Here is a 26,473-nt window from a genome sequence, read left to right on the forward strand (position 1 = left end):
CTGTGTGGATCATAACAAATTACAGATAATGTTTTGGAGAACGGGAATTCCAGAACACTTAATTGTGCTCATGAGGAATCTGCACATGGATCAAGAGGCAGTTGTTCAAACGGAACGAAGGGATACTGAGTGGATTAAAGTCAGGAAAGTTGTGCATTTTCAGGGTTGCAACCTTTTACCATACCTATTCAATTTGTATGCTGAGCAAATAATCCAAGAAGCTGGACTATATGAAGAAGAACAGGGCATCAGGATTGGAGGAAGGCTCATTAACAACCTTCATTATGCAGATGACACAACTTTGCTTGCTGAAAGTGAAGAGGACTTGAAGCACTTACTGATGAAGATCAAAGACCACAGCCTTTGGTATGGACTACACCTCAGCATAAAGAAAACAAAAATCCTCACAACTGGACCAATAAACAGCATCATGATAAACGGAGAGAAGATTCAGGTTGTCAAGGATTTCATTTTATTGGATGCACAATCAACGCCCATAGAAGCAGCAGTCAAGAAATCAAAAGAGGTGTTGCATTGGGCAAATTGGCTTCAAAAGACGTCTTTAAAGTTTTGAAAAGCAAAGATGTCACCTTGAGGACTAAAGTGCACCTGACCCAAGCCATGGTGTTTTTAATCGCCTCAAATGGATCAGAAAGCTGGACAATGAATAAGGAAGACCAAAAAAGAATTGATGCCTTTGAATTGTGGTGTTGGCAAAGAATACTGAGTATACTATGGACTGCGAAAAGAATGCACAAATCTGTCTTGGAAGAAGTACAAACAGAATGCTCCTCAGAAGCAAGGATGGCGAGACTGAGTCTTACATACTTTGGGCATGTTATCAGGAGGGATCAGTCTCTGGAGAAGGACATCATGCCTGTAAAGTGGAGGGTCAGTGAAAGAGAGGAAGACCCTTAACGAGATGGACTGACACAGTGGCTGCAACAATGGGCTCAAGCATAACAACGATTGTGAGGATGGCACAGGATTGGGCAATGTTTTGTTCTGTCGTACATGGGGTTGCTATGAGTTGGAACTGACTTGAGGGCACCTAACAACAACAATAATTAAACGTTTACAAAATCTGTGTATACAAATCAATATATAAGAAAAGTCTTGAGGCTCCTGAAACAGTTCAGCTCATTTCGATGGCATGCTACCTACCTCAAGGAACTTGCAGTTAAGAAGAAAAGGAGGATTTGACAAATACCCTCAACAAAATGTAGATATCACAATCATGATATATTAACAGTTATGTTAACATGCTTTGTTGTTGTTGTTAGGTGTCCTCGAGTCAGTTCCGACTCACAGTGATCCTATGCACAACAGAGCTAAACGCTGCCTGGTCCTGAGCCATCCTTACAATCATTGTTAGGCTTGAGCTCATTGTTGCAGCCACTGTGTCAATCCACCTCGTTGAGGGTCTTCCTCTTTTTCGCTGACCCTGTACTGTGCCAAGCATGATGTCCTTCTCCAGGGACTGATCCCTCCTGACAACATGTCCAAAGTATGTAAGATGCAGTTTCACCATCCTTGCTTCTAAGGAGCATTTTGATTGTACTTCTTTCAAGACAGATTTGTTCATTCTTCTGGCAGTCCATGGTATATTCAATATTCTTCGCCAGCACCACAATTCAAAGGCATCAATTCTTCTTCGGTCTTCCTTATTCATTGTCCAGCTTTCACATGCATATGATGTGATTGAAAATACCATAGCCTGGGTCAGGCACACCTTAGTCTTCAAGGTGACATCTTTGCTCTTCAACACTTTAAAGAGGTCCTTTGCAGCAGATTTACCCAATGCAATGCATTTTTTGGCTTCTTGACTGCTGCTTCCATGGGTCTTGACTGTGGATCCAAGTAAAATGAAATCCTTGACAACTTCAATCTTTTCTCCGTTTATCATGATGTTGCTCATTGGTCCAGTTGTGAGGATTTTTGTTTTCTTTATGTTGAGGTGCAAGCCATACTGAAGGCTGTGGTCTTTGATCTTCATCAGTAAGTGCTTCAAGTCCTCTTCACTTTCAGCAAGCAAGGTTGTGTCATCTGCATAATGCAGGTTGTTAAAGAGTCTTCCTCCAATCCTGATGCCCCTTCTTCTTCGTATAGTCCAGCTTCTCGGATTATTTGCTCAGCATACAGATTGAATAGGTATGGTGAAAGGATACAACCCTGACGCACACCTTTCCTGACTTTAAAGCAGTCAGTATCCCCTATGCTAACAGTTCCTAAATAAAATGATTGACTCTATTTCCTAGATAAATTTTGAGGAAATCTAGGTCAGATTGAAACCCATTGCCTTCCAGTCATTCAGACTCCTAGCATCCCTATAGAACAGAGTAGAACTGCCCCCACAGGGTTTCCAAGGAGTGGCTGGTGGATTTGAACTGCCCACCTTTCGATTAGCTGCTGAGCTCTTAACCACTGCACCACCAGACAAAAAATTTATACTTATCAAATTAAAAAACAATTTACTTTCATATGTATTTACTATCTTGAAGTAATTGCTAACAAAATATTCTCAAAGAGAGGTCCTCACAATGTAATTGGTAAATGCTCCCATGTTGTTTATTTAAATAAATGTCTGTCGTATACCTTAGAAGATGTTTCCTATATGGTCCCTTCCCAGCTGTCTTTATAATTACTTTGTTTTTTCAAGGAAAGTTTGCTTTTCCAGATAGATAATGAACTCTTTACCAAGAGGGTTGTCTAGTTTTCACATTTTTATCTCCCACTCTCTGAAAATTTTTGCAGTCTTAGATAAATAATAATGATGGTTAATATTTATTGAATGCCTTCTATGTGTTATGGAAACATAGTAAATGGGTACATAATGCCAGACTCAGTATTTGGGGCCAGGGTAATGGGGGCACCAGGGAATATGTCCTGGAGTTGGAGAAGAACTGCACTTCCCAAAATATGCGAATACCGTATATGAAGAAGAAAATATATGAAAAGAGTGGAGACGACATCCATCACATCAGGCAAAAACCCCAACTACAGTTAATTACCAAGAAGTTTGGCAGTAAGGCATTTTGAAATTTGCAGAATGTGCCACTGGCTTACTCTCTTGAGAAAATATCAATGGAAAAACACTAATCAATTTTTTTTCCCCCCACCCAACCTTCATCCAAAGAAAACCAACACAAAGCTTAGCATTCCGCTCTTGGGGTTGATGGAGAAACAGAAAAGAAAGCAGGTTTATTCTATTCATAGTTGTGCTTGGTGGCTACAGATTTCCATTAACAACTGTTGAAAATAGAACAGTAAATATTTGACATCTCCATTTTAATTAAAGTGAGTATAATACGATACTGGGATGATAGGGACAAGAGAGATTGCCGATAAATCTGCAGAGGAGACAGGTACAATATGGGTCACAGCAGCAAACACACATCACACCTGCTAGCTCAATCGAAATCTCCCTTCCCGGGACCACTGTTGTTTTTTCCTGTTATTGGCATACATTGGTCGTCTTAGCAGCCAACAATTCAGGGTTAACAAAAGTTTTACTTTAACTCAAACTCGTTTATGAAAAAGAAGACTCTTACCTGTTTCCAGAAAACAATGTTGACAACAACTGAAAGAGGGGAAGAAAGTCCAGAAGCAGGTAAAGCTATGCGGCTGCTGAGGATGTAGACAGTATGGTCAACACAATGAGTTTAAGGGAAACAGTCAAAAATGTCAGCTCACAGCCAAGGGGAAACCTGAGTCTGTGCACGCTAAAGGGTACGGCATCACATCTGTAATGGAGAGGACATACCTTAGGTCTGTATCTGGGCTCCCAATGCAGCCAGGTGAACCCACTGACTGTCTTCCTTCCCAGCCAAACTGGCTCACACCCATAGGCTGTTTGTTGGCTGCATTGTTCTAAGGACTTCTCCCATAGAAAGGAGTGTGGGAAAGGCTTCCCACCCGGGGAAGGAGCTGCCTGAGTTGTACAGTCTTCTTCTTTCTGGAATAGCATGGCTGAAATCTGACTCTCTCTTTTGCAGACTTGATTGCTTGATTACTTCCTGGATCTCAATTGCTCATTTGGATCCTAGGAGCCAACTTCCAGGTGTCTGCTAAGCAAAACTCCAGAAGGCAATAGGTCCCTTCGCTTTTGTTTTCATTTCTTATCTCAGACCCAGTTTCCCTCCCTCTTTCCATGGTTCAGTGCTGTTGCTGGTAATAATAATAATAATAGCAACTCATTTATTGAGTTCTCACTCATAATTCAGGCACTGTTTTAAGCATTTTTCATGTATTAACTCTTTAAGTCTCATTCAGAAGTTGAAGTTGCTGTTGTTTTCATCACCATTTTATAGATAAGAAAAGTAAGGCACTACTGGTAAGCGGATGGGCAAGGATTTAAATCTAGGCATCCCATAATCTTCACCAACAGAATATGCTATCTCTCTTGTGTGAATCTGCTTGATACTAGAACTGCTTTAGATATTGGAGAACATGGAAGAAATACAGTGACTCTTAATGTACCGAAAAGTATCTTGATGTGAATTAAATGTTTTTTGATGATAAATGCCACAGTTGCAATGAATCCCTTCTTTGATCATAAGAACTGGTGATTTTGTGTGTGTGGGGTAGTGGTCTTTTCTTCATACCCATTCGAGAAACACTTGAATACTTACTATGTGTTCTATGGAATTAAATTTAAAAAATTCAGATGAGATTCTGTCCTCTGGGAGCTTTTATCTAGTAGAGGAAGACAGACATATGGACAAATACACACAAGGCTAAAAGGTGCTACCAATGCTCATCGGGGCACACAGACAATTGTGATCACATTAATCAGAGATAAAGAACAGGGTACAACAGGGAACAAATGAATTAGGTTAAAGAACAGGGAGAGTCAGAGAACAGGGAGAGTGAAAAGGAGAGAAAACCTCAATGAGATGGATTGACACCGTAGCTGGAACAATGAACTCAAACATACCGACCGTCATGAAGATGTCACGGGACTGGGCAACATGTTGTTCTGTCACATAAGGTCATCAGGAGTCAGAGCAGACGCAACGGCAACAACAATAAAGAACAGCAAAGGCGTCACAGAGGAGGACACGCAGAAGTCAACTGACCAGATTAAATTAGTTTTCTAATTATAATTTTTATCTTCTAGTGTGTGAAGAAGCAGATTTCACAGGGATTTGGGGGCCAGCCTTAGCTTTCCTCATCATGTCTTGTTCTTATTCAAACGATAGTTGAATGGATTATGTAGAACTGAAGTTTTTATTCCACTTCCCGTGGGTCCTCTGACAGCCCGGAAGTACCTGTGCATAATTGGCTATGTTGGCCCCAGTGTTCTGTCGACATGTCTTTGATTCTCGAGGTCTGAGCAAACTTGTGGAGATTGTGACAATCCTGAATCAACGTTTTGCCCTCAGTCGTTACCTAATAATGCACATTATCTCCTGGAAGGCTTTGTAGACATGATGGATGGGACAGTCTGTGTCTTCTTAGGCAAGGTCAGAAGTGTCCTCTATAACAGCAACCCTTAGAACAATTCGGATGTGATCTCCAAGCTGAAAGCTGAACCAACCTAAGAGCGTTCCTTGGTAGCTAACCTGTATCTCTTGGGCTATAGCTGTGGGCTGTTGCAAGGGTAGAGACAGACCCCCACATGAAACACGTAGCCATGTGGCAGAAGTAAGCAGGTGCAAACCTGAAGCCTGACAGAAAGGTGTAATTGAGGCAATTCCATCAGAAGTGAGTAGCACCATCTTATAGGAGAATAAATGACAACTTTCCAGATTTATTCTTCCCATGGAGGGAGATAAGCTGGGGAATCCTCAGAAAGAGTGAGGTACTTCATCAAATTTGCAGACTGGTGGGTGTTTGGGCACCCAATCTTGGGTGGATGAGGGTTGCTTCTTCTGTAATATAGCACAGTCCCTGAGCTCCAGGAAGGAGGAGCTAATGCAGTAGAAGGTAGTTCCCATGCATGGCCTAGCAGGGGAGTAAGCATCGGTGAAGGGTGACAGCAGAATCAGGATTAAACCCCAAAAAACCAAATCTGTTGCCATTGAATCCATTCCGAGTCATAGCGACCTCCGTAGGACAGAGTAGAAGTGCCCAATAAGGTTTCCAAGGCGTGGCTGGTGGATTTGGACTGCCAATCCTTTGATTGGCAGCTGAGCTCTTAACCACTGTGCCACTAGGGTTCCAGAATCAGGATTAGGGTGGCTGTAACTGAAATGAGATCTTTCCACACTTAGGCCAGTCCAGTGAATAGAATCATTGCATCTTATTGCAGACGTGGCCTCACAGAGCATCCGATGTTACCTTAACACACGGCTTGCAGTCAGGTGGTCCCAGGACCATGTGCTGTCTGCAGGTGCATTTTGCTTGCCTCGCACATTGTTTATTTTAGAAAGTTGAATTAATTGCCCCATTTTAAAACAAGAAAATTTCTTCTAAAACTATTTGGACAGCTGGCTTCTCTTGAAAACCTGGATAAGCTAATACTATGTCCTGTCAGGGCAGTATCAGCTAAAGCTGACTAGACTATCTTCTTCAGCTCAATGGACCCAAATCGCACATGTATGTTACCTGCCAGGCATGCAGACATTTGAGATTCAGAGCCCTGATTTACTGCAGGATTCTTGCAATAACACCTCTTAAAAACGGGGCTTTCATTCATTTAACAAGTATCAACTTTGGGCCTACTGTGTACAAGATAGCTGAGGAACAAGATGACAAGGCCCCTTCACTCTTGGAACTCGTTTAGACCCACAGGCAGTTATTAACTGTTTGAACAAGTAGTTTAATGACAACTGTGATGGGGTGATGAAGGGGGAGCACGAAGTGAGAGCACGTGTGTGTGGGTGGTCTGGTCCTGTTTGGAGTCAGGAAGGTTTGAGGGTGAACAGACGTTACTTCCCAGTGATGAAGAGACAGGTGCAGTCTAGGCTGGAAGCACTGGTCAATATGAAGGCGAGAAGAAGTAGGGTGCATTCAAGAAACTGGAAGAACCTAGCTCGTGGCTGAACACAGAGAGGCAATTGCAGGCCTGGTGAGGTGGTCCCTGTATGTTGTTCCTGTGTGCTGTCAAGTCCATTCCGACTCATAGCGACCCTATAAGACAGAGTAGAACTGCTCCATAGGACTTCTTAATCTTTATGGGAGCAGACTGCCAAGTCTTTTCACCCAAGGGGCCTGTTATGGATTGAACTGTGTCACCCCAAAATGTGTTGTCAATTTGGCTAGGCCATGACTCCCAATGTTGTGTGGATGTCCTCTATTTTGTGATCTGATGTAATCTTCCTATGTGTGGTAAATCCTAATCTCTGCCTGTGGTTAATGAGGCAAGATTAGGTTATGTTAAAGAGGATTAGGGTGGGATGCAACACCCTTACTCAGGTCACAGCCCTGATCTGCTGTAAGGAGAGTTTTCCTGGGGTGTGGCCTGCATCAGTTCTTATTTTGCAAGAGATGAAAGGAGAAAGAAGCAAGCAGAGAGATGGGGGCCTCATGCCATCAAGAAAGACATGCCAGGAGCAGAGAGCATCCTTTGGACTTGGGGTGCTGAGAAGCTCTTAGACCAGGGGGAGATTGATGACAAGGACTTTCCTCCAGAACTGACAGAGAAAGAAAGCATTCCTCAGGAGCAGGCACCCTGAATTTGGACTTCTAGGCTCCTAGACTGGGAGAGAGTAAATTTCTGTTAAAGCCACCTGCACATGGTATTTCTGTTATAGCAGCACTAGACTGCTAAGACGAGGCCCTGTGTTGCTCTGTATTCACTTACTTGAGTCCCTGGGTAGTGCAAACAGTAATGCTAACTGAAAACTGGGAAGTTTGAGTTCATCCAGAGGAGCCTTGGAAGAAATGCCTGGCAGTCTACTTCCAAAACATCAGCCAGTGAAAACCCTATGGAGCTCAGTTCTACTCTGACATACATGCGGTCTCCATGGATCCGAAGCAACTCCACGGCAACTGGAAAAAAACCTACTACTAGCTAAGTTATTTAGGGAAGTTACTTAGATTCTCTGAGGGTAATAACAGTACTTACCTCATAAGGTTGCTACGAGGATTAAATGTGATAATAAGTGAAATATTACATACATATTATTAATATTAGTATGTCAATGCCTGGCATATAGTAAGCACTCCGTATACTTTACCTATTGTTCTAATTCCTTTTGTTATTACTACCATTGACAGGGAAAGTAGAACAGAGCCTGGGATGCCCTTAGTATTTTGGTCTCAGTCCTGAAGGTGACAGGAAGCTAGTGCATGGTTTTAGTCAAGGCATTGACATAAGCAGATTTTCTTTTAAAAGGGCCCATCTGGCTGACGTGTAAAGGATGGACTGGAGACCTGTCACGGTGGGTGAGAGGACACTGGGGATTGCTGACGAAGGCAGCGGTAGTCACAACCCTGTCTTGACCACTTTGGAGAATTTGGAGAGATCACTCAACCATTCTAACAGATTTGGAAAAATCCACAAAAAGCTGTTTCCTTCTAGATTTAGGGTCTCTTTCTAGACAAACATGGCCTAGGGTGATACATGGGTTTTTAACTCAATTATTCCATAAATTTACTGAGTGGCCTTGGGGAAGCTTTATATGTACTCATTTAATCATAGAAACAAACAAAAAAAATGTGTAAGAAAAAGTTAGATTCTGTACATGATGCAATCAACGTCTTTACTTACTGAACACGCTCAGGAATATGTTTACAAGGTCCCTAATACATTCTCTATTTGCTTTTTTATTACATTTATTCTTTCAACTTCACTTTGGAAAATAAATTGGATGACTCGTTCTTTGCAGAGCTATACTTATTGCTATCAGAATTTGGTGGCCTCAGGTGAAGGTAAAATGCTGGGCTGGCAAATGTTCACAGCGAATGTAAACTTTAAATGAAGTACTGGTCGTGCTGAGAATTCATTAGATGATGAGAACTACCAAAATCATTGCAAGGGTTTATGGCCAATTTTAATAAAAAGCATAACACTTGATATAATTAGTTTGCTTAAATTTGGAAGACTTAAAAAATTATCGAATGAATTCATCGTCAGTAGAGGGTTTACCTGTGATGCCAGAGGGGAAAAGGTAAAAGTCTAGATTCATATGAGCTACCTGCTCATTTTTCTGTGATAGTTTATGATACCCAGGGAAAACGGACTCCTGGAGCCGAATTTCCTGTCTATAAACCAAACAAATTCTAACGTTTTCTGAATTCACTCTCTCAGAGTACCATTTTGTAAGAATTTCTTTCCTTTATAGTGCCCTTATTCAATATCTTACTCCCAGCTGGGCAAAAAGCTGTATATAAATATTAGCTTATTTTTAATCAATGACATTTGTTGCGTATATACTGATTAAACACCCATGCAAGAGACAGGTGTTTTGATTTAAATGAAATTTTCCAAACTAAAAAGAAATTGTGTGGGTTTAAGAACTACCACTGTAAAAAAGAAATTTTGTTTACGTTAAAAAAACTTATCTTTATATTTTTTGTGAGTATGTGTGTTACAAAGTAAGCAAATCCACAAAGCTATTAATAAAAATATTGCTGAATGTTATACATTTAAGGTAACTTTTATTTTATGAAATGAATCTGTTGATTTTGACGAATTTTGCAGAGTTTTTTTTTTTTTGGCAAAATAACATTTTACATTTTTCATGGTGAGATGATTTAATCTGAAAACCTCTCAGTAACTCAATGGCATACTGAACAGACAAGGTGGCGAGTCTTTCTTTCTTTAGCACCCTAGCTCCGTGATGACAGGGATTCGGTGCATCGTCTTCTCTGTATTGTCAAATACCAGAAAAAATGCCTTCCTGGGACACAATGGTGCTTAATAAATATTGTTTGAATGAATGAATCAATGTATTAATTGAACTGTAAATGGCATAAAACGTTTAGCTGGTGTGTTGAGTTGAATTGTGTCCCCCAGAAAGTTATGCTGCAGTACTAACCCCTGGTACCTGGGAATGTGCCCTTCCTTGGAAATAGGCTGTTTGCAGGTGTGATCAAATTACGATGAGGTCACGGTGGAGTAAGGTGGGACCTAATCCAATGATTGGTGTTCTTATAAGAAGAGGGAAATTTCAGCTCAGGGCAAGGAGGGAGAACGCCACGTGGCAACGGAGACAGAGATTAGAGTGATCAATTTACAACAGAGGAATGGCAAGGGTTGCTGGCATCCACCAGAAGCTGGGAAGAGGCAAGAGAGAAGACTCCACTAGAGCCTGCAGAGAGAGCATGCCCTTGCCAACAACGTGATTTTGGACTTCCGGTCTCCAGAACTTTGAGATAATCAATACACTTACAATAAATTTCTGTGGTTTTAATCCACGATGTCTGTTGTCACAGCCGTCAAAGGAAAACCAATACAGGTTGTGTTGCAAATAGAAAGACTTCTCACTGAGCAGTTTTGAGACTGAGAGCAGACGTTGAGTAGAGGTTAATATGTGCCAGGACCTGCCATGATCTACCAGCTGTGTTGGCAGAGGACCCAAGGAGTCATCTAGCCCAGCTTCTCACCATTGTATAAACCGCCTCCCTGACGGCGTGCTATCAGCACCAGGTGCCTGATGGTGGAACACATTGCCTCAATTCAAGACTCTGCATTGGTTTTGGATAATAATATGTCGTTGGGCAAGTTTGCCTTTCAGTTCCTCAGTCTTCGTATCTTAAAGTAGGGCTAAAAATAGTATTTAGTTTTGGGGGAGAACTAAATTAGTTAATACATATAATGTGTCTAGACAGTTCCTGGCACATAAAACCCACTCAATAAATGTTAATTATTTTTCTAACAAGTCATTAATTAATTTGAACGTTGTCAGTTTATTATCTCTCAAAGAGGCAACTTCATTTTTAAGAAGTCTGATTGATAGAAAATGTTTTTTACATTAAGCTTAAGTCTGCTTGCTATGATCTACCAGTTGTTCCTAGTTCTGCCTTCCATTTACAATAAGTTTAATGTTTTTTCCATTAAGCCTCCTACTACTCAAATATTTTAAAACAGTTCATCTCCCTGACCCTGAATCCTTCTCGCTTCCTCACTTACCCCTTCTCCTAAACATGTCTTCTCTTTTTGGCCAAATTCCCAATTGTGCTCAACCACTTCTTCCGTGTCATCCTTCCTTGTATTGGGTATCCGTCTCTGAGCAATCACCTCTTTATCAAAATTATTCTTGCAACATAGCACTCAGAACTGGCCGCAGTTGTCCAGTTGTGTTTTAGCCAGCTGCGGGGCTATCGTTGTTGCTAGCTGCCATCAGGTAGTCCCCTGACTAATCACAGCCCCACGCACATCTGAATGAAACACCGCACAGTCCTGTGCCATCCCCGTGATCAGTATAGATCAGACGGTTGTGATCCATAGGTTTTCATTGGCCGATTTTCAGAGGTAAATTGCCAGACCTTTCTTCCTAGTCTGTCTTAGTCTGGTAACTCAACTGAAACCTGTTCAGTATCATAGCAACATGCCCGCCTCCAGCGGCTGTGCATGACGTACATTGGCCAGGAATCGAACCTGTGTCTCCCACGTGGAAGGCAAGGACTTTACTCCTGAACCACAGTGCCTCACTTTGTAGGGCTATTAGCACTTGCATTTTAGAGATTTCTTAAAGTAGTCTAAGGCATGGCTGATATTCAACATAACAACAACTTGTGGGGTGGGGGGAGTGGGACGATGTCCCACAAGAAAGAATGCAGGGATGCTGGCCCTAGTGCTGAAGTAGCGGCCTGGAGGCCCATTGCTGTGCCAGGTGTTAATCTTACATTTCTTGATGATGGGGAGTTGGGGGAGTTACCCCAAATGGGAGGAGCCGGACCATTGAGGGGCACTGGAGATAGGCAGGGCCTGGGGATATAGCTATTTACTAGACTATAGAAAAAAAAAAAGAAGTAGTGTAGAATTTTAATGAGCTATACAGCCTGATCTTAGCCGTCCTTAGCTTTTGTAGCTTTTTTTTTTTTTTTTTTCAATTGCTTTGTATTTAGACATAATTGGGGACTTCAGTCGAGTTACCTGTGGAAGCTGACTGGCTGAGGCTGTAGTCTCAAATTAGTTCTCTGACCTTACAGGTTTCTCTAGTCAATCTACTTTAATTTAATTAGTTCAACCCAATTACTCAACACAATGTGAAGATCCTTATAGACCTTTATTAACCAATTTCATGAGCCTTGTGTACCCAACTATAATTCTACTTAGGAAATTTAGTGAGAAATATAACTGTCAAACAAAGTAGAAATTTATATTTGTTAATCAATTTAGCTTCACCTCATTTGAAAATCCATATGGGGGCCAAAATTTAATCAGAAGTTTGCTTGGCAAGCATGTAATTGGATGACCTTAATTGCTTGTACTGTTAGGCTTGATGATCCATGCACCCTACTCCAACAGAGGCCTGTATCCAAATCTTGAACCAGTATACTTCCTCTGGTCCAGTGGTTCTTATCTTCTGAGTCCAATTTTAATGTTACATCTTTAGACGGGCCTTCTCTGACCCTTGGAAGAGCCCTGGTGGCACAGTGGTTAAGTGCTACAGCTGTTAACTAAAAGGTCAGCTGTTTGAATTTACCAGCTGCTCCTTAAAAACCCTATGGGGCAGTTCTACTCTGCCCTATAGGGTCACTACGAGTCAGAATCAGCTCCATGGCAATGGGTTCTCTGACCCCCCAGGATTGAATACTCTTATAGTAATCAATACCTTCTCTTTACGGCACTTATCAAAATTCTAATTTTATATTTGTTAAATACCTTCCCTTTCTAGACCATAAACTTCATGAAGACAGTAACCTTGCTATAGCCATAGATCACATGTTAGGCATCTAGTAGGCACTCAGTAAATATTCAGTGAATGTAATTCATTCTTTCTGATCTTATATCATGCCCTTATATTACTCAGATGATTAAATAGACATCACAATTCATTATAGACTTGAGTGTTTTGGGTGGTGTTGTTTGGTCAGGAGTCTACTGGTTCATATGATTAGGTCAAAGGAAGCCCAGGAGAGTACAAAATTATTTCAAGGACCTACAATGTTGAACACACCTATGTTCTCTCATTTTGATTCTTACAAAAGTCTCCGGTGAGTTAGGTGTATTACCCCTGCTTTGCAGCTGAGGAAACAGATGGCTAGAGAGATCAAGTGACTCTGTAAACACATGGTTCAGAAATGGTAGAGACAGGATACGTGCAGAGGTCTCTGTGACTCCAAAATTCCAGGTCCTGATGGAATTATGGGAAAAGACAGTGATGTGCTGTGGCATTTTGAGTAGGCCAAGGTCAAAAAGCAAAATAAACATGAAAGTGAAGCCTCATATATGTCATGCTGCTAGTTGGAGTAGAACAACAGTTCTGAAAATGTAAGAAGGACAGCATTATAGAATTTGGGGGAGCTAAATCTTTTTACTGTATATTTCAGATTTTCCTGCCCACTAAAATAAAGCTAAGGGCCATTGAGCAATCTTGCAGCATGAAAGAAACAGACCCAACCTAACCTTCCTATTATACTGTGATGGGACTTAAATGACTTATAAGAGCCGCCTCCTCAAAGTAGATTTGACCTTAATGACATGGACAGAGTCAAGCTTTCAGGATCTTCATTTGCTGATGTGGCACGACTCAAAATGAGAAGAAACAGCTGCAAACATCCATTAATAATCGGAACCTAGAATGCACGAAGTATGAATCCAGGAAAATCGGAAATCATCAAAAATGAAATGGAATGCATAAACATCGATATCCTAGGCATTAGTGAGCTGAAATGGACTGGTATTGGCCATTTTGAATTGGACAATCATATGGTCTACTATGCTGGGAATGACAACTTGAAGAGGAATAGCGTTACGTTCATTGTCAAAAAGAACATTTCAAGGTCTATCCTGAAGTACAGCACTGTTAGTGATAGGATAATATCCATACCCCTACAAAGAAGACCAGTTAATATGACTATTATTCAAATTTACACACCAACCTCTAGGGCCAAAGATGAAGAAATTGAAGATCTTTACCAGCTTCTGCAGTCTGAAATTCATCAAACATGCAATCAAGAGGCATTAATGATTACTGGTGACTGGAATGTGAAAGTTGGAAACAAAGAAGGATCAGTAGTTGGAAAATATGGCCTTGGTGATAGAAATGATGCTGGAAATTGCATGGTAGAATTTTGTAAGACTAACCACTTGATTGCAAATAGCTTTTTTCAATGACATAAATGGCGAGTATACATGTGGACCTCACTGGATGGAATACATAGGAATCAAATTGGCTACATCCGCAGAAAGAGATGATGGAGGAGCTAAATATCATCATCAGTCAGAACAAGGCCAAGGACTGACTGCTGAACAGACCATCGACTGTTCATATGCAAGTTCAAGTTGAAGCTTAAGAAATTCAGCCTTGAGTTGCAATATTGAAGGATTCTTTTTTTTTTTTTTTATGGGCAACATATTGAACGACACAGGAAGCATCAAAAGAAGATGGAAGGAATACACAGAGTTACTATACCAAAAGGAATTGGTCGACGTTCAACCATTTCAGGAGGTAGCATATGATCAAGAACCGACAGTATTGAAAGAAGTCCAAGCTGCACTGAAGACATTGGCGACAAACAAGGCTCCAAGAATTGACGTAATATCAATTAAGATGTTTCAACAAACGGATGCAATGCTGGAAGCACTCACTCATTTACGCCAAGAAATTTGGAAGACAGCTACCTGGCCAGCTGACTGGAAGAGATTCATATTTGTACAAAGAAAGGTGACCCAACAGAATGTGGAAATTATTAAACAACATCATTAATATCACACACAAGTAAAATTTTGCTAAAAATAATTCAAAAATGGCTGCAGCCATATCTCAGCAGGGAACTGCCAGAAATTCAAGCCAGATTTAGAAGAGGACGTGGAATAAGGGGTATCACTGCTGATGTCAGATGGATCCTGGCTGAAAGCAGAGAACACCAGAAAGATGTTTACCTGTGTTTTATTGACTATGCAAAGGCATTTGACTGGGTGGATCATAACAAATAAGAGATAACATTCAGAAGAATGGAAATTCCGGATTAGAACTGACTTGACAGCACCTAACAACAACCTGTGACCTGGTTCTTGCCAATGAGACATAAGAAGGGTCTTCTGAGTGGGCTTCTGATAAGGATTTTCCAACTCCCCTTTCTGCCTCAAGACTAGATCATCAACTCTTAACTCCCGCCTGAGTTTCCAGCCTGCTGGCCTGTCTTACGGATTTTGGACTTGCCACCTCCACAGTGGATTGAGCCAATTTACTAAACTAAATCTCTTTATTTATAATCGGTTCTTTTTCTCTAGAGAACCCTGACTGACGCACTGCCTCAGCAGGTGAAGTTGAGGGAGGGTTGGGGAATGTCTGTGAGGCAAAGTGATAGCACCCAGGATGTTCTGGAATGAAAAAGAGAGGCCAGGTCATCAAGCACACTGTTTGAGAGCTAGAAGTTTGAGGGGGCAGCAATGGGGGCTGGCTTGGGTGTTGGGTCTAGGAAGAAAGGCTGGTGATCTACTTCCGGAAATCAGCCCAGGAAATCTCTACGGATCACAGTGGTCAGATTCCCAACAAATCATGGCGATGGCACAGGGCTGTGTGATGGCAGCTAATAACCAGGTTGTTCAGAAAGGAGTTAAGATGGGGAATGAGTCAGTTTCCTATTTTAGAAAGAATATCCAACTGCACTATTGTTAAGACCAGAAGTTGAGGAAAATGTGTTTAAATTCCAGCAGGGAGGCTGTTAGGAAGATATTTTTAATGGGGGAAAGAGGTGCCTAATCTATTCTGGAATTAAAAAAGTAATTTGGTACTTTTATCATCGATGGTCACTGTCTTGCAAAAGGTTTACAACGTTGTTTTTACAATCAGGAAGCTTTCTGCTGTCAATTACCTCCTTAGGTCCTCACCTCTATAGCTTTCATTAGAAGTTCTCTCTGTAACTGGAAAAATACTCCAATTTGGCCAAGCAGCAGTTATGAAAGCAAGCTCTCTCAGACAGTGGTGGGCTGGAAGGGTGGACCAGGTCAGCAGGGCAGTCCTGCTGCGAAAAAGAGAAGAGAGAGTTCACTCTGGGAGAAGGGACTGAAGTTCTGATACCTCAAGGGTGTCCTGAGAGGACTTGCCTATTATAACAGCAGCTTCGAATCTACTTGCTTTCTTCCCCTCCTGTTCCCTTCATGCTGTCATAGCAACGCCGTCTTAGGGCTTGGGCGGATCTGGTATCGCCAAGAGAGGATCTCGATGGTGCGGAAGAAGGAACAGGGGCAGGGCGTCAAGTCCAGACTGAGGTCCCAGGTCTTCCACCCCACTGCTCCTACCAAGAACACTTTTCAGCTTTTGTCCCCAGCAAAGGGGGCTGGCCCCGAGAGCCCAACCGGTTTTTCTTTCAGTCCTTCTGTATTTCTTGAATTTCTTCACGTTGGCCCCGTGTACGCTCCCCATCCTTCTGGTATTGGACGTTTGGCTGACCAGAGCTCCCCGCCCAGGTCAAGCACCCCTGGAGCTGGTGTAGGGTTGCCGGGGGCTCCATAACCCGGTCCCAGGCGTGGTAGGAGCCAGCGTTCTCCTTACCTCCCCAGGGGTCTCAGTACACCAACGGGGGCATTTCCCTCTACAACCCTGGGGGATCACGAGGGAGGGGAGGACGCCCAAGTGCAGGGGTCCGGGACCTGCGTCCCGGCTCCGGGTTCCACACCCCTTAGGTCCACCAGGCAGAGCAGGGATGGAGCTCAGTGCGGTAGGCACGTCCGATAGAGAGGGTGAGGACACGGGGGCTGGTGGCGGCAGGCTGAGCGAGGAAGAGCGGCAGCAGGCGAGCCCAAAGGGCTGTGCCCCCCGGGGGAGGCGGACCCGGAGGAACTTTGGGGGCCGCCGGCGAAGCCTGGGCTAGAAGGGGTGCGGAGAGGCGAGCCGGGCGACGCGGCCGGGAGCGGGGAGGAGGCGGGAGGAGGGAGTTCCGAGACGAGGGGCAGCCGCCGGCGGAGGAGCCAGAGGGGCGAGCCCGCAGGGAGAGGCGCGGCGGGCGGGCGGGCGGACGGCCGCAGGCAGGAGGGCGCGGGGCGCGCGGACCGTGCCACCCACCCGCGCGGCGCGGATCGCTGAGCGAGGGGAGACACAAAGACATGCGAAGAGGGGCTGAGCCAGCCTCGCGCACAAAGACGCCGGGGCGCACGGCCGCTCGGGCTGCACCCACCGCCCCCGCGCCGCGCCGGGGCCCGGCGACCGAGGAGCCCGGGGCCGAGCGCGCGGCGGCGGCGGCGGCGGCGGCGGGCGGGACCCCGGGCGCCCCAGCTCTCCGGGTGACCCGGGCCCGGCCGCAGGCGCGCGCGGGGGCGGCGGCGCCGGAGCCCGACTTGGCCTCGGCCTCGCCCTCTGCCCGGCCCGCCGGTGTCCCCTCCTTCCCGCGATCTCGTTTCTTCTCACGCTCCCCCCACCGCCCGCGTCCGGCCCCGCTCTCCCCACCTTGTAAAACAAAGCCGGGGAAAATGCCTGCCCGTGCACTTCGGAGCGCGCAGCCGGTCTCCGAATAAGAAGTGAGTACAATGGCGTGTCTGTAAAAAGAGCTTCAAGTCCGTCCTTTTCCAAAACATTGTGAATGCTGCATGCCTCATGCTTCCCAGCGCCTCGCGGGAGAGACCTGGCTGTAGAGCAGGAGGTGAGACCCCCGGCTCCCCCTGCGGTTCCCGCTCCGCGCCCTCCCGCCGCAGCCTGTCCCCGGAGGGCTGCAAACTCTCCGCTCCAAGCCAGCCGGCGTTTTCCACCTTCGCTTCCCATCTAAGGTGTTGGCTTAAAATCTGCGTTTGGAGGCAAACCCATCCCCCGATCCTCTCCTGGCCGCTTCGTCTCTTTTCCGCCCTGCTTGGGGTTTTTGCATCTGCCTTGGGTATGTGTTTGGAACACCTGGGGCGAGTTTCCCACAGAGGAGGAGGGCCAGCCCTGAGGAGTAGCCGACACAGGACGCACGGTGACCCTGATCACACTTGTTGCCCGTGGTGAGCTAGGACGGGCAGTGGTGCTGAAAAAAGCTCCTTGCTTTCTCCCGGACCCGGTCGCCAGGCGCGGCTCGGAGCCGGCGAGGTTGGGAGGCCAGAATTAAGAAACTGATGTGCTTGCTGCCTGGAGCTCTGGTGGCGCAGTGGTTAAGCGCTTGTCTGAGAGCCTAAAGGCTGGCAGTTGGAACCCACCGGCTGCTCCACGGGCGCAAGATGTGGCAGTCTGCTTCCTTAACGATTTACAGTCTTGGAAACCCTAGGGGGGCAGTTCTGTTCTGCCCTATAGGGTCACTATGAGTCGACATTGACTCCAGGGCAGTGGGGTTGGTGTCTTGGTTTTTTGTGGTGTGCTGGGGGCGGCGGGGGGTGGGTAGTTGTGGGTAGTGAAGGTGTACAGTGTGTGTGGAAGAGACCAATCTTCAGTCCTTTTTCTAAGGAGCTCTCTCCGTGATCATACCTCAAACGAGGTGGAGATGGAAACCCAGAGGGTTCCCGTATTAGACTGAGAGGAAAGGCTGTAGTGTTTTTATTTTGTTATTTCACTAGACTTTTTTTTTTTTTTGCCCACTCTGCCTGCCAAACGTGCATTATGTGTATTTCAGTGAGTTAAAAAACTAAGGTAATATTTTAAAAGAATTAAATCTTGCCAGGAAATGCAATATAGATTACATGATGGAAATGTATATATATAAACCTGTCCTCTTTTCCCCAAAGCATATAATATACAATGATAATACCTTAGCTTGGGATTAGGATTTGGGCGCATCGGGGCAAACCGTTTGGGGTTTCCTGTTCTACAGACTAGAAACCACCGATGTGGAAAATCAGAAACGTAAGAGCAGGGAGGTGCAGATGAGAGATGTGAAAGCTTTCCTCAGAGAGAGAACTTGGAGCTTCTATGTCGTTTTCTCTTATTCATTCCAAACATGGCTTGTTTTTAGATTATGACTTTAATTTTTCCCTCAGATTCACTCAGCAGCTTGGGGTGGGGTGGGGGAGTCTGCAGATGACAGTGAGTTAAGGGTTATCAGCACTTCTGTTATGAAAGGGCAAAACAACAGCAACAACAAAAGGCTGATGTTAGCATTGCGCACGGTGCTACTTCTGAGTGAGGTTGCTTCATAAACCTTGTGTTTTAAAGGTGGCTGCCAGCTTCGGCTTTCTCCGGAGCAGATGGCTGTGTATCAGGAGGGCACTGTGTGCATACCTGTGTGTCCTAGGCTGAACCATAAGAAACTGCTGTCACGAGCAACACTTGTGCGGAATCTCCACTAAAGCCATGGGAACGCTAAGCTCATCAGAGCTCTGACTTCATCTCTTCAGTCAAACCCCTTTGCTGTGAGGAGCCCCCTGTCATCTGCTATCATGTGGCAGCACTGTTAGGTCTAGGGCTTCAAAGAGCTTTGTTTGCAAAGCTTCATTTTCATGGCTAACCAGAGATTTATAAACTGAAATCGTGGTAGTCCTGCACTTAGCTCACGTGGGAGTCAGGAGGGCAGAGGAGGTAGCCATGTGAAAATTAACACACTTTATTCTCTTCTCGTCCTCAAGCAATCTCAGGAGTCCTGGTGGCACAATGGTTAAGAGCTCAGGCTGATAGCCAAAAGGTCAGCAGTTTGAATCCAGCAGCTGCTCCTTGGAAACCCTATGGGGCAGCTCTACTCTGTCCTGTAAGGTTGCTATGAGTTGGCATTGACTCGACGGCAATGGGTTTTTTTTTTTTTTTTTTTGGCAGGGTATTTGGGTGCAATTCCACGGGTATTTCTTACATAGTTACCTAACAGTGTCTTTTTTATCAGGTTATTATTTGATAAAACCTATACTATATGCTACAGTAATTTTACTTGTATTTATAGCAGTTACTGGACTTTAGACTGACTGTACTTGGTTGAGCTGTTGGTTTTGTGGTGGCCTATTTTTTGGTCATTCTCTAAACCCTTTCGGTTCAATATTGTCATTGCAGTAGAACGTTCTGTAGTAGATGGCTTATTTTTTCCTTAGCGGATGGAGTCCAGCATCTCTTATATTTTCTAAAAAGAAATCCATTAATGGTATTTTTGAACAGTTGAGATGAATAATAAATGGATTTCGAGTCACCTCAGAGTATATGGGGATTTGTAAGAGAACATATAAAACCACCCTAAAGGAGCAATTTGCTTTGCACAGAGCACGCAGGGTCTAAGGTGTGAGCCAAGGTTTCACGTTTTGTTTTATTTGTAATTGTTCATTGTCGAAATGGAAGGACTTGTCTGTTGTTGGCTGTACCTAGGACTGTTGTCACAATGTGTAGCAATAACTTTTATTTTTTAAACATATCAGAGATTGAATAATGAAATATAATGAAGCGTTAATCACAAACCCACTATGGAGGATAAGCAAAAAGAAATGATTTGGCCATTTGGTGGTGTATTTATCCTTCATGCTTTATCAGAGAATTACTGCGGAGTTCTTTTATGTAACAATATTTGGATCACAAATTCATGTATAATACAATTCCCTTTTTTTAATGAATTTTTAAGCAAAAATAGAGAATCTTTATATTGGTTGCTTGTGGTGTAAAGTGTAAAGTTCCTGAGAACAGGGTAAACCCTGAGCATTCTTCATGAGTATTCGAATATCTAGTTTAGTGCCATCAACTCTTAGAAGTTTAGTAAGTATTTATTGACTAGCATGGTGGACAGATATAAAAAGAGTGACCCATTTTTTAGAAATTAGGAAAACCTCAGGCATTTTTTTTTTTTTTTTAAGTTTCTTGGTCCGCCTCCTGTTTTCCTCTTCCCATCTGGAACCCAACTAGCAGCAGAGAGTCAAGTCCCAGCCCTCTCTGCCTTCATTCCATATATGTGGTCCTGGGTGAGATCCAGAAAGAGCTGGCTTAGCTTCTGGAGCTTCATTCAGGAGAGCAGGAGAGCAAGTGGTGTTAAGGCAGCCTTTGCTGACCTCCAACCAGTGCCTCTCTCATCTCGTCCAACCTAACCCTCCTTCTCTTTTGTTGCCAGTGGCGGCACCCGACTTGTTGGATCCTAAATCTGCTGCTCAGAACTCCAAACCAAGGCTCTCATTTTCCACGAAACCCACAGTGCTTGCTTCCCGGGTGGAGAGTGACACGACCATTAATGTCATGAAATGGAAGACGGTCTCCACGATTTTCCTGGTGGTTGTTCTCTATCTAATCATTGGAGCCACCGTGTTCAAAGCATTGGAGCAACCTCATGAGATTTCGCAGAGAACCACCATCGTGATCCAGAAACAAACGTTCATATCCGAACACTCCTGTGTCAACTCCACCGAGCTGGACGAGCTCATCCAGGTAATGGCACAGGTGGAGTTGTTACTCCATTTCCTCTTGGGAGAAAGAGTAAATGTAGGAGCCAGCTTGAACATAGCGCAGCTCTCGTGTGCTGCTAGGGTTCGACTCCATCTCCCCTCTCAGCAAACACCTGCTTATCCCTGGTTTCTTTGTCTCCTGCTTTTGTTCCCCCTTTTCTCACTTTTGCCATCTTTTCTTTTCTTTCTCTTTTACTTCTCTCTGCTCCTGCTCCTTCTCACCTTCTTCTGCTCCTGCCTGACTGTTTTACTGTAGCCAGGTACACTCATGGGCATGGGCTTACCTTGCTGGACGCCCTCATGGGTAGGATGACTATGGCCCCCTGAGAAGACCTTCGCTGTAGGAAATGGGAGGAGAACGAGAGGCAGGAAAGTGTGTTCACCTGGGCAGTGGGCATCATAAGACAGGAAAGATGACCTTGCAGCAGTGGGTACTTCTTATAATTAAGAAGTTGTAGCTCACTTAATTTGTATAACGAAGGAATAACTGTTGTAAATGCCTTTTTTGAGGTCTAGAGTGAAGTGATTAAGTTTTGCTCCTCTAAACTCCAACTAAAAGCAATTTACTACGACACAGAAAAATAAAGCTTTTGAATAAAAACTAATTTAGTTTTAATTTACTCTATAATAGCAAAATAGTAAGCTTCTGGAAAAATATTTTGCTGTAAAAGTTGAGCCAAAAATGATTTAAAGTTTCAGTTAGGCTCTTTAGAGAGGCTATATTTTTGTTGTAGATTTTCTTTGCCTGAGACTGTTCATTGGCCAAACCAAGAACCTTGTTCGAGAAGAAAGCCCAGAATTTTCTTACAGGGAGAGATTTATTTGGTTGTTTAAAATGTTTTACTCATATTTTCCTGTAGATCCTACTTTTCTTACCTGGTTTAAGTCAAATTGGATTGAAAAATTATCTGCAGGTTATCTTTTGAGCATGTCCTTCCTCATTTCATATATATTTTTACAGCATTTGAAGAAGTTGGGATACTAGATGGAAGGAAGAGCTTATTATTAGTTTTGATCCAATTTCTTGTTCTGATACCTTTACTGTTTTTCTTGTCATCAGTCCCCAAATGCTACCTCTGTCCTTTCTAGTCCTCAGTCTGTTCTCTGAGTCCCACTTAGTTCTTACCCCATTCAGAGACTTCTGCATCTCACCCATTTGACTTACATTTTGAAAAGGGTCCTTGCGTACTTACAGACTGATCTCTCTACCACTCTTAGATGATAGTGGTATTCGTGGTATTGACAGTGGAACTGTCAGCTATTATTGTCGTCCCAGCCACCCTACTCCCCATTGCAACATAAGATCGCTCTTACTCTTTCTTAGTGCCACGTGATCCTAAGAGGAACTAAAAACGCTGCAGAATCTCCACTTCCCTTGAGTTTTAGAAGAAGAACTCTTGGCTGCCTTGGTGGAGGCAGCCTGGCATAGAGCAAATGCAGAAATTTTGGAATCAGATCAAACGTATTTCAAACTCCACCGGAGTACTTTACTAGAGGTGTCATCTGGAACAAGTAATTTTTTCTCTCTAAGACTTAAACGATCTATCTGGATGAGGAAGGAATAACTATCAGTGGGGCTGTTAAGTGCTTGACCACTAACCGAAAGGTTGGAGGTTCAAACCCATCCAGAGGTGCCTTGGAAGAAATGCCTGGTGATATGCTTCCAAAGGTTACAGCCCTGAAAACCCTGTGGAGCCCCGTACTACTGTGCAATCCGTGGGGTCGCCGTGACAGCAGCTGGCTTGGTTTTTTTGTTTGGGGTTGTTGTGACGAGTAAAGAGATATTACATGTTAGGCAATTAGGTGCTCAAAAAGTGTTAGGTTTTTTTTTTTCCCCCTCCCTTACCCCTTTATTAGATCCCTCGTGGTGCAGTAGCTAAGAGCTATGGCTGCTAACCAAGAGGTCAGCAGCTCGAGTCCACCAGCTGCTCCTTGGAAACCCTATGGAGCAGCTCTCCTCTCTCATATAGGCTAGCTGTAAGTCAGAATTGACTCGACGGCAGCTTTTTTTTTTTTTTTTTTTTTGTAAATCCTTTTATTAGGTTGTAGCCTCTGCGGCAGGTAGTAGCGTTCTTATTATCTACAGTGAGACGGTTGGTCTTGGGCAGGAAGAAAAAACAAAGCAAAGCAAAGCCAAGCAAAAATCAATACACAACCTGCAGGGTCAGGATAATACTGGAGGAAACCTGTGTGAATTATGGAAATGGTCTCCCTGTTCAGCACTACCAGATTTATTCAGATCTCTGAAAACAACTTGCAGGTCAAGGCAGGTGGGAGGAACCTGGAGGTGAATACTGATCATTTTTGCTACGTTGTTTTTGGAGTGCACACAACAGCACTCGAATGTGACGTAGCTTTTCTTCTCTCTGGTCCGCAGGGCAAAATCCTCTTCAACTTTATCAGTGTTCACTGCTGACTGAGTGTGTTTGCTTCTTAAACACCGTTTTTATGCTCATTCAGTATTTTTCAATGCAGAGTTTGCCCATTATTTATTGTGATATCCCTCATGTTCAGAACACTATGGTTTTAGTAATTATTTTTTTCTCCTTGAATTTAATTTTTCTTGATAAGAGAAATCTTTATATGGCATGACTTCAAGGATCAAGATGAGTGTATAAACAGGGAGGAAGGACAGTGAGCCCATCATCATGTGTTAGAATTACATTTCGGCCATATGACGCAGAAATTTCCAAGGGTCTCCTCCAGATTTATTTTCCCATTGACTCTCTCTTTGCAACCTTGTGGATCTGCACACTGGGCAGTAATGTCACATTATTAGGGTAAGGAAATGAAGACACAGGAAGTCCCAATGACTTACCCCATACACAGCACCGTGAGAATGAGAATTCAGGTCTTCGACGTCTTAGTCTGACTTTGTTCCCAGGAGTCTCTGCTGTTTCAGGGCTCAGCTTCTTTAGAGTACAGTCTTAGTCTTGGTGGAAAAGGAAATCCAGATTCCTTCCTTGAAGGGTGGGGAAGGAGAAGAGTGTGGGTGGTCAGAACATGAGGCCCCGTGGCAGGTGCAGTTAATCAAATCGGCTCCAGGCCCCAGATTATTAATTACACCTCTGGGTGGGCTATGGTAACCTGATTCCATGCTGTGGTTGCGTCAGAGGGTGGATGGGGACAAGAAGAAAGGTGGAGAAAGGAGTATTAAGACACATGAGAGCAATGACTTCCTCTGTTATAGACTCACAGCTTGTGTGTAGGCTGGGAGTGCTCTTTCTGATACCAGCTTTGCAGGATGAGATTAATGAAGGGCAGAGTATCAAGACAGAGAGACCTTGACGGGGTGTGGGTGTTTTGAGCTGTATGATTTTCAACTCCCGTTACATTTAATTTAGTGTGATGTCATGCAGAAAAGATACATAAACACTTTTAAGTTTTAAGATTTATGAATACTATTAACAATAAATCCAAAACTAAACCCACTGCCGTTGAGTCAATTCCAACCCATAACGACTCTGTAGGGCAGAGTGGAACTGCTCTATAGGGCCTCTAAGGCCATAAATCTTTAGAGAACCAGACTATCAAATCTTTCTCCCATGGAGCAGGTGGTGGGTTCCAACTGCCAACGTTTCAGTTAGCAGCCGAGCTCTTAACCACCGTGCCACCAGGGCTCCTTTACCATTAACAATATATAAAAAAAATAGTTAATATTTATTGAAGAAGCCCTGGTGGTATGATGGTTGAGCGCTCAGCTGCTAACTGAAAGGTTGGCAGTTCAAACGTACCAGCCGCTTCTCAGGAGAACAGACCTGATGATTTGCTCCTATAAAGATTAAACCCAAACCCAAACCACTGCCATTGAGTTGATTGCCCATGAAACCCAGTGGTAGTTCTGCTGTGTCCTATAGGATTGCTATGAGTCAGAATTGACCCAATGGCACATAACAGTAGCAACAAGATTTACTGAGTGCTTATTATGTGCAAATTGATGCCTTTGAATTACGGTGTTGGTGAAGAATATTGAATATACCATGGACTGCCAAAAGGATGAACAAATCTGTCTTGGAAGAAGTCCAGCCAGAGTACTCCTTACAAGTGAGGATGGTGAGACTTCATTTCACATACTTTGGACATGTTATCAGGAGGGACCAGTCACTGGAGAAGGACAACACCTTTGGTAAAGTAGAGGATCAGTGAAAAAGACAAAGACCCTCAACGAGATGGATTGACACAGTGGGTGCAACAGTGGGCTCAAACATAGCAACAATTGTGAGCATGGCGTAGCACCAGTCAGCATTTCATTCTCATTGTATATAGGGTCGCTATGAGTTGGAACCGACTCTACGATACCTAACAATACTATGTGCAAGGCACTTTTCTAACCGTTTGCATGTATTAGCTCCTCTAATTCTCTTTAAATAACCCTCTGAGGTAGGTGTCTGTCTTATCTGTATTTAACTTAAGTGGAAATTGGGGCAGAGGGAAGTTACATGCAGTAGTAGGTCTGTTATTCAAATTCCAGAGTTTATACTCTGAGCTCCTACATATACTGCCTCTATAAAATTGGTAATAAACACTTTCTGTAAAGTTCCTCACCATTCTATGCATTAGGATATACGAAATATTAAATTCCATTCCTCCGTACATGGTGATATATTTAATGTACTTCTCTCTCCAACATGGAGGGTATATAACCTGAATTCTAATATTCTTCCTGGAGATTAGGATCTTAGAGGTGTTCTGTGAGTCGGCAGAGAGGCAGAGTTAGATTAGACACACCTGGTTATTTCTGTGTTTGCTGGACAATTAAAAAGATAGGACAAAATTTATGATTTCACCATTGATAATGAAAATACCTTTCTAGCATTTGACATTTGTTTTCTAAATCAAGCCACATGCCAACATGACGTAGACACAGAAGGCATTCTTTCTGTTTTTGGAGTGAAGAAACTGACACATGTTTGTACAAGGTCATCCTGTGGCCTTTGATCTAGATCCTTTGTGGTTTTTGCTAAGGGCGTTATTTTCTTTTTGCACTGTTCCTTCTTCTCACTTTGATTTTTACCAGTTCATTCAGTGGTGGTTATTGAGCACCTCCGATTGTTGCCTTCTGTGCCTGAGTCCCTGGGTGGTGCAGACAGCTAACATGCTTGGCTGCTAGTTGAAAAGTTAGAGGTTCGAGTCCACCCAGAGGTGCCTCGAAAGAAACGTCTGGTGATC

The 26,473-nt window shown here is 43.6% G+C and overlaps 1 protein-coding gene across 4 annotated transcripts in view; it reads left to right on the plus strand.

Annotated features, from left to right (window-relative positions):
- KCNK2 (potassium two pore domain channel subfamily K member 2) overlaps window positions 1-26,473 on the plus strand; it is a 237,172-nt gene that overhangs the window by 82,452 nt on the left and 128,247 nt on the right. For 2 of the 4 annotated variants that reach the window (XM_049868568.1, XM_049868567.1), the window contains exons 1-2: window positions 17,531-17,640; window positions 20,977-21,287. In XM_049868568.1, the coding sequence (XP_049724525.1) occupies window positions 17,595-17,640; window positions 20,977-21,287 (357 nt within the window). In that variant the 5' untranslated portion in view covers window positions 17,531-17,594. The other 2 variants (XM_049868570.1, XM_049868569.1) reach the window with 2 other exon arrangements.

The sequence above is a fragment of the Elephas maximus genome, chromosome 24 (assembly GCF_024166365.1).
Source record: "Elephas maximus indicus isolate mEleMax1 chromosome 24, mEleMax1 primary haplotype, whole genome shotgun sequence".
Classification (NCBI taxonomy): domain Eukaryota; kingdom Metazoa; phylum Chordata; class Mammalia; order Proboscidea; family Elephantidae; genus Elephas; species Elephas maximus.